Source organism: Bombina bombina, chromosome 4 (genome assembly GCF_027579735.1).
Source record: "Bombina bombina isolate aBomBom1 chromosome 4, aBomBom1.pri, whole genome shotgun sequence".
In the NCBI taxonomy this organism is placed as follows: Eukaryota; Metazoa; Chordata; class Amphibia; order Anura; family Bombinatoridae; genus Bombina; species Bombina bombina.
Window position 1 is genome coordinate 891,167,307 of NC_069502.1, and position 14,708 is coordinate 891,182,014.

At 39.8% G+C, this 14,708-nt stretch overlaps 1 protein-coding gene across 1 annotated transcript in view; it reads right to left on the reverse strand.

The window, feature by feature from the left end:
* Window positions 1–14,708, reverse strand: part of SYNE1 (spectrin repeat containing nuclear envelope protein 1) — a 780,519-nt gene that overhangs the window by 493,175 nt on the left and 272,636 nt on the right. The window contains 1 exon segment of the mRNA XM_053711805.1: window positions 6,255–6,405. Coding sequence (XP_053567780.1) covers window positions 6,255–6,405 — 151 coding nt within the window.

Consider the following 14,708-nt stretch of genomic DNA (forward strand, 5'->3'; position numbering starts at 1 on the left):
TTTCATCCATGGGAAAGTAGATTGGACAAGGTCTCTTGAAAAAGAGTTTGCAATACCCCAAGACCTAAAAGTCTTACTAGGATGACGAAACTCAGAAACTCGTAGGAAAGAACATCAAAGAAATGATAAAGTTTACTAAACTTCCAAGGGTTGACAACAACGGGGGTATCAATGTCATCCAAGTAGCTAAAACCTCCTTTAACAGTACACAAGGTGTGCAAGCATACATCTGAAGGTGACCACTTCAGCAACAGAAACCTTACTATCAGAATCTTTTAACTGTCCTCATGCGTCTTCTCTTTAGGAAAGAAAAATACAGATAAAAGCTGCAGATACCACATAGGATACCTTAGCCGCAAAATCTGCAGGCAAATATACTCCTCCAGGAGATTGAGAGGAACCGCAGGGCACTGTATGTGACACCATTGAGGCTTGGAACGTATAGGAGAAAGCTGTGGCAATGCCTGAACAGCATGATCATGGGGGACATGAGGCTCAGAAGGCAACAACCAGTGTGTACATTCAATACCTTTGTGCAGCACAGAATTATCTAGACAAATTAAAATGTCTAAAACATTGTCCGACGGGACATAAGGCTCACATAAAATAATGTATTTTAAATATGAGGGACAGAAATGTTAAACAAAACAATTTGATCCTCCAGAGTCAAAAACTCATTAATTCTAGGAACAGACGTCTAAGAACTTATGCCCAAAATCCCTTCCTAAAAAAAAGTATTTTACACATTTGAGAGTGTATGTGCACAAAACTATTAATCCTGTATTTTTAAAATATGTGCTCAGATAACATGAGGTATCCAGAATAAAACAGACTGGTACATATATATAAACATCTTAACAAACGTTTCTGCCAGAATACGTTTGCACCATACTTTAAGCAAAGTTCTCTTTATTAAGGGAGAGAAGCGCTTGTTTCCACATAAACGCCTGCAGGTCAGCACCTGTCACTAACACAGAGCTGATTGAAAAATGCCAAACACACTGTTGGGACGCACAAAAGTATCATAACAAGCAGCATCGTTAAACAAGAACACCAACTCGTTCTCACGCCAGAGGACGAGGCGGAGTTCATACACTGAAGGAGCACAATCCCAAAATGGCGCCATTCCATTCACTAAGAGAAGAAAACGGGGACATGGAATCGATATGGGAATGAAGAGTGCATTATATTGCGCTTCATCCTGCCGAGATAAAATCAGTTAGAACACTTGAGTGAAACTCAGTCGAATAAAAAACTTCCCCAGAAACCTTGCTGTTATAAAAAATTATAACAGCACTGCTCCACTTTTCTTTAGAAATGGCACACCATTTTAGCCCCATAGGAATGACAAATCATTGCCACTCATTGGCAATAACCACGAAACAGCTGTCCTGGGATTGGTCTGAATCACTGTACTACCCCTAGCTAAGCTTAGAAGCTGTGTAATGCAGCAATGCTATGGCGTAAAGGGAAGTCTGCCTTAAAAAGCAGGCTAGAAGTAAAAAAGTGAGTCATTGTGAACATCATTTGCATATCTCACCCAGAATCCTTTGCTGCAAATGGATTTGTAAATGGTTTACACAATTAGTTATTTTCTCTACATTTTGGATTTAGTGGAGGATTTTAAACTCACTTTTCGCCTCCCCATATTTTAAATTGCTGTTATTTATATATATATAAATATATATATATATATATATATATATATATATATATATATATATATATACGTATATATCTATACCTATATATAATCATATAAATAAATAGGTATAGATATATAGAGAAATGTGTATTTATGAATAAATAGAACACATTCTGCTATGTGAAGTCCATTGTAATGTGAAATATTGATATTTTCATGTTGGTTTAGCCCACTTGAGAAAATGCAATTGGGTTTGTGCGCGAATAGGATGTTAGTTTTCCCCCCCACTTTTCTTGCTCCATTGACTTCTATGGGAGAATAGGTTAACACGGTCACGATATTCTAACCTCAACTTTTTGTGAGCATCAGGTTAGTGCTTGTGCGAAAACTTTTTACTTCCAGTTACCAGACGCGAGCAAAAAGCTTATTTCAAGCACAGTTAATGCACGAGCAGGAGCGTTAAATAATGCTCCTTTCATAATCTAGCCGTATGTGTTTAACTCTATCAAAAGGGTAAAACATATCGTTTAACCCCCACACAGAGCCACAAAAGCTGCAGAACTGAACACAGTCAGATATTGTTTCCTTTCTTGAGGTTAAATACATAGAGCCGGGGGGCGGAGCCTACAGCTGTAGCGGCAAGACGTGTCTTGAGGGAGCTCCTGGCTCTTCTTTGGAGTTTTACACGATAATTATATGGCTTTTCTCTAAAACTGAGCTAACTTCATAGCTAAAACCCAGCTAACTACTTTTAGATCGAAGATTTTGTCAACACTGGGAGGATCTTTCAGGATTAATCTCTGCCTATGCTCTACAGTTAGGCCTCACGGCTGCTGCACTCACACAGTGTTTGTCGGTCTGTGGATCCGGGGCTGCCGCATATTCCCCCCCCTAGGAGACTGGGGTTACGAGTAGTACTACTTACTACTACATCAGAATACTTCCACTGACTGAGGAGTTCAAAAATAAAGAAAACGAAAGAAAAGATTCTATTATGGATGCCTTGGAAGCAGTGGGCGCATGGGAGCGCGCAGTAGAGACCGCGATCAAACAATCCTATGAGCAGCTACTAAAGGATCTCAGCAGGCTGCTTTTCGCTGATGAAACTTACCATCCTACTGTACTCAGGGAGCCTGCAGATTGCTGTCAGCCGAGGGACATAGATGTCCCTCCTTTGCAACCACACGCTCAAATGTACAGGGCCCATACTGCTGACGTGCCACAGGGTCTCACTGCAAGCCCGTGTGATCCGGAGTGGGAGACAGCAGACTCAGCACACTTACTGATTGAGATGAGCTCTGATGTGAAGTCATCAGAGTCCCACATCCTACAGAATACCCGACAGGCCGCGACTCCATCGCTGACCGGGATGCAGAGTGCCGGGTCCCCAAAGTTGACTGCGCTAGATGGCCTCTTTTTCCAAGCTGCGAGGTGGCCGGATCTACTGAGGACCTCACTGTTCTCTTGCTGGGATCCTGGAGGTATGTGCCGGCAGGGTGCGGCCATTTCTAAGGGGATCATAGACCATACATAAATTAGACCCGGATTGCCAGCAAAACTAACCTTTGGGTCAACCGGTGTGGAGGGGGTGAGTGTAGTCTATGACGCCATATTTGTTGCGCTGCCGGGCGGCAGTTTGTCCTGTTGTAAGGCTGGCGGGAGCTGGCTGGACTTCAAATAGAACTGATATATGAGGGACATGCAGAGACTCTCTGCCACTGAGCTGACTAAAACTGATCAACCATGCCGCTCCTACAGAACTGTGGTCAAGCTCACCTTGTTACATGGAGACTGTGGGGATTGCTTGTACCTCTGAGCAGGGTGTATCTTATAATAGTTGTGAGTCGCAGCCCTTGAACTGATGTGCCCTGATTTCATGCATTAGGGATTTCTACATAGTAACTGGAATTATATATGTTCTGTTATACTTCAAATACATGGCTGCCATACCTAGCTTAATCACTGTGTATGGTTGTGTATTGTACAGTCACCCCCACGATGAGCGTCCCAGCACTGGCCCTGATATTTAATGCTGTAGACATGAGCGCTTAGGCTGTACAGGGTATTATCAATTTTACATCTTAGTTTGTTAAGGTAGGCTTTGAGGCAGATATCTCAGACTGAGTCAGATAGTTGTATAACCATATTAGGTCTTATTCTAGCCTTCTATATAGACATACCTACATACTGTGATTTCTACATGCTTAAGGTACAGACCTAGGGGTAATTTGGGTAGAAAATAAATTTTCACACCTATGTATGTTATTACCAAATTACCTGCATAGTATATTTCTACTAGGAGGATGCAATTTAAAGGTATAAATCAGACCACGGATACCAAGCTTCTCCACTAGAGGGGAGTAAAGCTCTACCCATCTACTTACAAAAGTGTCAATGCTTTCCCAGTTTTATTCACTAAGGGCAATACTGGGTGTGGTTGACAATAACACTAGTAGTACTTCCCTGCATGTTGCTCCCAATAGCAGTGAGACTTATATACACCTCAGTTCTAGAAGCTTAGTTAAAATACCTGCATAACCCACTTATTTAACTCCTGCACTGTGGTCCATCTTGCTGCCCAATATATAGTACACCTAGACAATATGGAGCTAAATATCCCAGTCTATAGGTACTAGAGTTCTTGGAATTGTTTTCATAGTTATATGTGCCAGGAGGTAAAACTCAGCACAATTGCCCCTTAGTTGAGTGTTAGCTGGTGCCCCTAGGATATTATGCTCATCACCCTAGTACAATAATCTCTGTGGTCTGGAACTTATAACAACCCTTTATACATATATACCTAGTCATGTAATAATGTAAGCGGTCTCCCAACTAGATGTAGGGACGTGTCCCCCCCCTCTACCTCACATCACAAACTTACTCTGGGCCTGTTTGTCTCCCACTGTCAGTGTTATTATTTGAGCTAAAAGTTTCTTATGTTTATAGAGTTTCTGTAAGAGTTTAAAGTATTGACTCCTTTTTCCTATTAAGCATCCACATCTCTTTATGACCTGCATGCGCATCAAATGCATTTAGAATATACTCTTTTATAAACCGGCTGCTTACATTTGGGGTCCAAAAGTGGCCCACTTTGTTATTTTCTTTGTGAATTCCCCTTAAAATTCCCTATAATGTCTAACACTTCTCTTTTCAGGGGGCCCAAGAGAGGCCTCAATTCTTCATAGAGGGAAATCACTGTTTGTGACTTATGCTGTATTATAGGGGGACTTTCTTTATGAAAATCTGAGGTTATTATATATCTATATAAGTGAGTGATTACCTGTCTCCATGTTGTGACGATTAATATGTATATCACATGATGTCTGCTATTTACCATCTGCGCATGGTACTTTGTAATTTTTCAATATACCTCAATAAAAAAAATAAAAAAAATAAAAAAAAAAAAATACATAGAGCCCATATTAATAAAAACAAATGGCATGGATACAAATCACTCAAGTCAAAAGCTTTGTTTTTTTCTTGACTATTATATTGTAATGTACAGTATGTGTCTCCTTCACATCCAGAAACCTGCATAATGAGATTAAAAGCTCTCAAGATTAAAAGCTCTCAAGCTAAAATTGGTCTATCTTAAATTGTTTGAGGGACCAGAGAGCTTTAATTACCTGCTCTAATGAACAAGAGCATGCAATATTTGCACTATAATGTCCCTTTCATTTTGTTTCAGCAGTTTTTACTACATGGTAAATTTATCCTTTTTCATGCAGAGCTGGAAAGAAAAATTATTTTTATACTCTACGACAGTGGTGTCACCAGAAGGAATAAATGTATGTGTGTGGGGGAGCTTCTCTGAGGTTGTGAGAGGGTCTGCAAAGGGAGGGGCGGTGCCTAGCTTGCTATGGGCAGAGTGGGTGTGTCGCAAGTGGGTGGGCGTGTTGTGGGCGGAGCCGAACAGGTAGCACATAGGAGATTGGTGGTGAGAAAAGCTGGGGAAATTACAGTTGGGGGGGGGGGGTACATGAAGGGCCAAGCCATTATGCTGGGGGAGCTAGTGAAGCCGTGGCAATGCCACTGGCCTACAATATGGTATTAATTTGCCAATTCATATTAGTAAGGTTCTAATGATCATTTATTAAAAAATATTATATTAAAATGAATGAAGTGTGAGATATACAAAAATATAATGATAGCCTCCTTTGATGCAGAAAGAGGAGAACTCTGGGATAGATTCACTATGATTCTCAACTTCCAACATTATCTCCAGTTTGGAAAGTATAGAAGAGGAAAAACATTTTCTAAATTATACTGCCCTAGGCACAGGTCTGGTTGGGCCTAAACCAAAATAAACCACTGCTTTTAATTGAATGTATTCCACATATTTCAAACTAATAGGTTTGTTTTGGAACTAGCTATAGAAACCACAATTAAAAGTTTGCAATCATAGACTTTATAAACAGAAAACAATTATTTGCAATCCATTATAGTATTTTATAAATGAAACTTACAACTGTGAGAAAATGCTACACCCCAAAGATGAAACTGTTAATGACTCCAAAAGTGCTACAGCACTTATTGCAGCTAGAACTCAATAAACCTGAAATCTAGACTGCGGCAAGGAAACAAAAAGCATCTGCTACAAAATCTTTACCTTGGCTATTGTACGCCGAATATCTTCTTGATCTTTCAACGTTGATTTAATAGTGATCATATTTTCTGCATTTTCTACAATTTTAGTTAAGTTGGATTTCAGATGATGAAATTCTTTCATTAGGTCAAGAAGGATCTGGCATTGCTCTTGGCTGAAATAAACAAATATCAATAAGATCACTTTTAATAAGGTTATAAACAAAAATTCCTAGAAAAAATGTATTATCATAAAGTATTTTAGAACAATTAATAATAATTAAAGGGCTAATCAAGTGAAAAAAAAATGACTCACTCTAATTCCTTAGAGCATGTAATTTTAGCACTAGCAATGCTGCAATACCATGTATTTAACTCCTGCAAAAGGGTTAAACACATAGATAAAGTACCACTCAGTAATTGCAGAGACTGGCCCAGAGTGTAAAATTCAGCTGACCCAATCAGCAGCCAAATCACACAGCTGCGTCATGCAACTGCTGCTGCTGATTGGCGCTATAGCCATGTCTGCTCTGGACCAGCAGTCATCTGTGGCTCCTGGGCGCATTTTGCTGGGATTAAACACACAGACTTGCAGCATTGTTTGTGCTAAAAATAAATGCTCACTAGATTGGCCCTTAAATCCCATTCAATGAGTCACATGAGGAGAACCTAAAGTTTTTAAAAGGATATGAAAACCAAATTATTTCTTTCACGATTCAAATACAGCATATAAAATAAAACAACTTTCCTATTTACTTCTATTATCTAATTTGTTTAATTCTCTTGGTATTCTTTGTAGAAGGAGCAGCCATACACTACTAGGAGCTAAATAAACATATCAGGTTAGCCAATGGAAAGAGGGACATATTTGCAGCCAGTTAGCAGCTAGCTCACAGTAGTGCATTGTTGCCCCCGTGAGACTACCTAGGTATGCTATTCAACAAATAATACCAAGAGAACAAAGGAAATGTGATAATAGAAGTAAATTAAAAAGTTGATTAAAATTCTGTGGTAAAATTGAAATATGAAAATGTAGGAGCATTAAATACAGCATAATTGCATATTCAACAAGTGCATTATAAAAAGACATTGCAATAGCACTTATTCTGAATTTCAAACAAGCAGTAGATTATTTTTTTTCTGACTAATTTGGTTTTTTTCTATTTCCTGCGCCTGTATCATGTGACAGACATCAACCAATCGCAGGCTCATATACATATACACTGTGAACACTTACACATGCTCAGTAGGAGCTGGTTGCTCAGAAAACTTGAGCATAAAAAGACCATGCACCATTTGATAAAAAAAAGGAAAATGGAAAGTCTCTTAAAACTGCAAACTCTATCTGAATCATGAAATTTTAATTTGGACTTTTCTGTCCCTTTAAGACACTGTTTAATATGTAATTCAGAATATTGAAGAAGGGGTTCTCAATATGTTTATATTCTATAAAAAACACAACTCTGTTATTGGGGACATGTATGGTAGGCAAAAATCAATGTTTATGTTTATATAGATTCAGCAACAATTGGAAAAAAAAAACGTTTTTCCAAACTACTTATATTACTAAACTGATATCTTTCACTTGGTATCCTTTGTTGAGACTTCTGTAAAGTGGGTGCTCGTGTAGACCGGTGAACTGCCTATTCACCTCACAGTAATCACAAAGAAGGTAATGTCCACGGCACTCCAAATAGCAAACTCTTTATTTCAGGACTTAAAAAACAGCGACGTTTCGGGATTAATTTCCCTTAATCATGCATGGGTTAATGCAGTGTTATACAAACTTTTATACCCTGTATATTGGCGCCAAATGGCAACTTCTCATCACTTAATGCATCTCTATCACCATCTAGTGGTGACAATATGTATGACTATACAATGTTAAAATAATTAGATTAAAAACAAAAAAATTACAAAATTGTTACACTATTGGTACAGAATGTTGCTACATGTATTAAACATAGTATATGTGTACATACTGTGTATCTTATTCAAAATTAGATACTTATTGAAGATTTTCTATGTATATCTCAAATGTACTTTTTTATAGGTATACAGACATATCCAATTCTTTATTTAAACCTTTAGGGAACATGGTTTCCAATTTATGTATCCACCAGGATTCTCTTTGTTTGAGTACTTTCTACCTATCCTGTCCATTTCTCTGAATTTTTACATGGTCTATAATTTGCCACCTCATCTGGCTGATGTTGGGCCCTTTTGTAATAAAATGGCTTGACACTGGTGCTTCAGTATTGCCACAACGTATATATTTGAGCGATGTTGGCTCATTCTATCTTTTACCTTACGAGTGGTCTCGCCAATGTAGAACAAAGAACATGGGCATTTAATGAGGTATACCACGTAGGTGGTATCAAATGTATAATAGCCATTAATTTCATACTTTGTACCTTTGTATGGATGGTGGAAAAATGTACCTTTTATTATAGAACTGCAACTCATGCAATTCAGACAGGGATATGAGCCCAAATTTTTCTTGGCGATACAAGACTGTACAATATTTTTGCTAGGTCCCACATCAGATTTTACCAAGTGGTCCCTTAAGTTTTTTACTCTCCTATGGGCTATAAGTGGAGGGTTCTTTAATATGGATAGTTTCTCTTACAGTCCCTCAGCACATGCCAGTGCTTACGTATGCTTTTTGAAACTTCTTTACTGAGAGGACTGTATTGAGAAATGAAAACCATTCTATTATCCTTATCTTTGGGATTACTCATTACTTGTTTTCTTTGAAAGATGTCTAATTTCTTTTTTTCAATTAATTTTTTTGGATACAAATTTTTTCAGTCCCAAAAATCCATAAAAACAACAAAAGGCCCCCAGGCAGACCCATTGCCTCAAGTGTACAATCAGCATATTCTAATATTTCTATCTTTTTAGATAAAATCTTGCAACCAGAGGTTAACATTTTTCTAACCATTTTTTAGAAAAGGCTAGATCTCTTGAATTTGTTTCCAATAGGTACATACTGTATACTATGGATGTAAAAAGTCTGTAGACATTTATTAAACATGAGACAGGCATCACTATTGTTATGAAAAATCTTCTAAACAATAATGTATGCACAAGAAAACAGGGCATGTTTATTGAAGATATGCTTAGACTTATACTTTTTTGGAACTATTTCCTATTCCAAGATGATTGGTACGTGCAACTGAGAGGCACAGCCATTGGGTCTAATGTTGCCCCATCATATGCCAATTTATTCATGAACGAAATTGAAGAACGTTTTATTTATGATAACAACATATTTAAACAATTTGGTTCAGTATGGTGGAGATATATAGATGATGTCTTTGGCATATGGTGGGGCAGCATTGGATCCCTGGAAGAATTTGTAAGGGAGGTCAATTCGTCTGTTGAAGGCCTGGAACTCACTATTACTTATAGTGAAGAAAGTATAACTTTTCTAGACACTAGAATAAGTAAAATAGGTAATACTTTAGAGTTTGATTTATATACTAAAGATACTGATAAGAACACACTACTAAGGTTTGACAGCTTTCACCACAGGCCATTGGTGGAATCACTCCCAAAGAGTCAATTGCTCAGAGTAAAGAGAATTGTGAGCAATGAACAAAAATGCAATCTGAGGATTGAGGAGATGTCCAATAAGTTTTTGAATAGAGGCTATCCAAAAAAATTAATTGAAGAAAAGAAATTAGACATCTTTCAAAGAAAACAAGTAATGAGTAATCCAAAAGATAAGGATAATAGAATGGTTTTCATTTCTCAATACAGTCCTCTCAGTAAAGAGGTTTCAAAAAGCATACGTAAGCACTGGCATGTGCTGAGGGACTGTAATGAGAAAATATCCATATTTAAGAACCCTCCACTCCCATAGGAGAGTAAAAAACTTAAGGGACCACATGGTAAAATCTGATGTGGGACCTAGAAAAAATATTGTACAGTCTTGTATCACCAAGAAAAAATTGGGCCCTGTCTGAATTGCATGAGTTGCAGTTCTATAATAAAAGGTACATTTTTCCACCATCCATACAAAGGTACAAAGTATAAAATTAATGGCTATTATACATGTGATACCACCTATGTGGTATACCTCATTAAATGCCCATGTTCTTTGTTCTACATTGGCAAGACCACTCGTAAGGTAAAAGATAGAATGAGCCAACATCGCTCAAATATACGTTGTGGCAATACTGAAGCACCAGTGTCAAGCCATTTTATTACAAAAGGGCACAACATCAGCCAGATGAGGTGGCAAATTATAGACCATGTAAAAATACAGAGAAATGGACAGGATAGGGAGAAAGTACTCAAACAAAGAGAATCCTGGTGGATACATAAATTGGAAACCATGCTCCCTAAAGGTTTAAATAAAGAATTGGATATGTCTGTATACCTGTAAAAAAGTACATTTGAGATATACATAGAAAATCTTCAATAAGTATCTAATTTTGAATAAGATACACAGTATGTACACATATACTATGTTTAATACATTTAGCAACATTCTGTACCAATAGTATAACAATTTTGTAATAATTTTTGTTTTTAATCTAATTATTTTAACATTGTATAGTCATACTTGTTGTCACCACTAGATGGTTATAGAGACATTAAGTGATGAGAAGTTGCCATTTGGCGCCAATATACAGGGTATAAAAGTTTGTATAACACTGCATTAACCCATGCATGATTAAGGGAAATTAATCCCGAAACGTTGCTGTTTTTTAAGTCCTGAAATAAAGAGTTTGCTATTTGGAGTGCTGTGGACATTACCTTCTTTGAGGTAGGTATAGGAGAGTTCATGTGTCATGATTGCTATATCTGTATAACAAACATACGGCTAGATTACGAGTTATGAGCGGCTCGGTACTAACTTGCAAGTTATTTCCACCGCTCACCTCCCTATAGCGATGCTATTACAGGTTTGCGAAAACCTGGCGTTAGCAGGCAATATGGAAGCGTTGAGCTCAATTGAGCTCCATACCGCACTCAAATACCAGCGCTGCTTTGAGCTGGTTTTACGTGCTCGTGCACGATTTCCCCATAGACATCAATGGGGAGAGCAGGCTATAAAAAAGCCTAACACCTGCAATAAAGGAGCGTAAAGCTCCGTAACGCAGCCCCATTGATTCCTATAAGGAAAGAAAAACAGAATTTATGTTTACCTGATAAATTTCTTTCTCCAACGGTGTGTCCGGTCCACGGCGTCATCCTTACTTGTGGGATATTCTCTTCCCCAACAGGAAATGGCAAAGAGCCCAGCAAAGCTGGTCACATGATCCCTCCTAGGCTCCGCCTACCCCAGTCATTCGACCGACGTTAAGGAGGAATATTTGCATAGGAGAAACCATATGGTACCGTGGTGACTGTAGTTAAAGAAAATAAATTATCAGACCTGATTAAAAAACCAGGGCGGGCCGTGGACCGGACACACCGTTGGAGAAAGAAATTTATCAGGTAAACATAAATTCTGTTTTCTCCAACATAGGTGTGTCCGGTCCACGGCGTCATCCTTACTTGTGGGAACCAATACCAAAGCTTTAGGACACGGATGAAGGGAGGGAGCAAATCAGGTCACCTAAATGGAAGGCACCACGGCTTGCAAAACCTTTCTCCCAAAAATAGCCTCAGAAGAAGCAAAAGTATCAAACTTGTAAAATTTGGTAAAAGTGTGCAGTGAAGACCAAGTCGCTGCCCTACATATCTGATCAACAGAAGCCTCGTTCTTGAAGGCCCATGTGGAAGCCACAGCCCTAGTGGAATGAGCTGTGATTCTTTCGGGAGGCTGCCGTCCGGCAGTCTCGTAAGCCAATCTGATGATGCTTTTAATCCAAAAAGAGAGAGAGGTATAAGTTGCTTTTTGACCTCTCCTTTTACCTGAATAAACAACAAACAAGGAAGATGTTTGTCTAAAATCCTTTGTAGCATCTAAATAGAATTTTAGAGCGCGAACAACATCCAAATTGTGCAACAAACGTTCCTTCTTTGAAACTGGTTTCGGACACAGAGAAGGTACGATAATCTCCTGGTTAATGTTTTTGTTAGAAACAACTTTTGGAAGAAAACCAGGTTTAGTACGTAAAACCACCTTATCTGCATGAAACACCAGATAAGGAGGAGAACACTGCAGAGCAGATAATTCTGAAACTCTTCTAGCAGAAGAAATTGCAACTAAAAACAAAACTTTCCAAGATAATAACTTAATATCAACGGAATGTAAGGGTTCAAACGGAACCCCCTGAAGAACTGAAAGAACTAAATTGAGACTCCAAGGAGGAGTCAAAGGTTTGTAAACAGGCTTGATTCTAACCAGAGCCTGAACAAAGGCTTGAACATCTGGCACAGCTGCCAGCTTTTTGTGAAGTAACACCGACAAGGCAGAAATCTGTCCTTTCAGGGAACTTGCCGATAATCCTTTTTCCAATCCTTCTTGAAGGAAGGATAGAATCCTAGGAATCTTAACCTTGTCCCAAGGGAATCCTTTAGATTCACACCAACAGATATATTTTTTCCAAATTTTGTGGTAAATCTTTCTAGTTACAGGCTTTCTGGCCTGAACAAGAGTATCGATAACAGAATCTGAGAAACCTCGCTTCGATAAAATCAAGCGTTCAATCTCCAAGCAGTCAGCTGGAGTGAAACCAGATTCGGATGTTCGAACGGACCCTGAACAAGAAGGTCTCGTCTCAAAGGTAGCTTCCAAGGTGGAGCCGATGACATATTCACCAGATCTGCATACCAAGTCCTGCGTGGCCACGCAGGAGCTATCAAGATCACCGACGCCCTCTCCTGATTGATCCTGGCTACCAGCCTGGGGATGAGAGGAAACGGCGGGAACACATAAGCTAGTTTGAAGGTCCAAGGTGCTACTAGTGCATCCACTAGAGCCGCCTTGGGATCCCTGGATCTGGACCCGTAGGAGGGAACTTTGAAGTTCTGACGAGAGGCCATTAGATCCATGTCTGGAATGCCCCACAGCTGAGTGACTTGGGCAAAGATTTCCGGATGGAGTTCCCACTCCCCCGGATGCAATGTCTGACGACTCAGAAAATCCGCTTCCCAATTTTCCACTCCCGGGATGTGGATAGCAGACAGGTGGCAGGAGTGAGACTCCGCCCATAGAATAATCTTGGTCACTTCTTCCATCGCTAGGGAACTCCTTGTTCCCCCCTGATGGTTGATGTACGCAACAGTCGTCATGTTGTCTGATTGAAACCGTATGAACTTGGTCCTCGCTAGCTGAGGCCAAGCCTTGAGAGCATTGAATATCGCTCTCAGTTCCAGAATATTTATCGGTAGAAGAGATTCTTCCCGAGACCAAAGACCCTGAGCTTTCAGGGATCCCCAGACCGCGCCCCAGCCCATCAGACTGGCGTCGGTCGTGACAATGACCCACTCTGGTCTGCGGAATGTCATCCCTTGTGACAGGTTGTCCAGGGACAGCCACCAACGGAGTGAGTCTCTGGTCCTCTGATTTACTTGTATCTTTGGAGACAAGTCTGTATAGTCCCCATTCCACTGACTGAGCATGCACAGTTGTAATGGTCTTAGATGAATGCGCGCAAAAGGAACTATGTCCATTGCCGCTACCATCAACCCGATCACTTCCATGCACTGAGCTACGGAAGGAAGAGGAACGGAATGAAGTATCCGACAAGAGTCCAGAAGTTTTGTTTTTCTGGCCTCTGTTAGAAAAATCCTCATTTCTGAGGAGTCTATAATTGTTCCCAAGAAGGGAACCCTTGTTGACGGGGATAGTGAACTCTTTTCCACGTTCACTTTCCAGCCGTGAGATCTGAGAAAGGCCAGGACGATGTCCGTGTGAGCCTTTGCTCGAGGGAGGGACGACGCTTGAATCAGAATGTCGTCCAGGTAAGGTACTACTGCAATGCCCCTTGGTCTTAGCACCGCTAGAAGGGACCCTAGTACCTTTGTGAAAATCCTTGGAGCAGTGGCTAATCCGAAAGGAAGCGCCACAAACTGGTAATGTTTGTCCAGGAATGCAAACCTTAGGAACCGATGATGTTCCTTGTGGATAGGAATATGTAGATACGCATCCTTTAAATCCACCGTGGTCATGAATTGACCTTCCTGGATGGAAGGAAGGATAGTTCGAATGGTTTCCATCTTGAACGATGGGACCTTGAGAAATTTGTTTAAGATCTTGAGATCTAAGATTGGTCTGAACGTTCCCTCTTTTTTGGGAACTATGAACAGATTGGAGTAGAACCCCATCCCTTGTTCTCTTAATGGAACAGGATGAATCACTCCCATTTTTAACAGGTCTTCTACACAATGTAAGAACGCCTGTCTTTTTATGTGGTCTGAAGACAACTGAGACCTGTGGAACCTTCCCCTTGGGGGAAGTCCCTTGAATTCCAGAAGATAACCCTGGGAGACTATTTCTAGCGCCCAAGGATCCAGAACATCTCTTGCCCAAGCCTGAGCGAAGAGAGAGAGTCTGCCCCCCACCAGATCCGGTCCC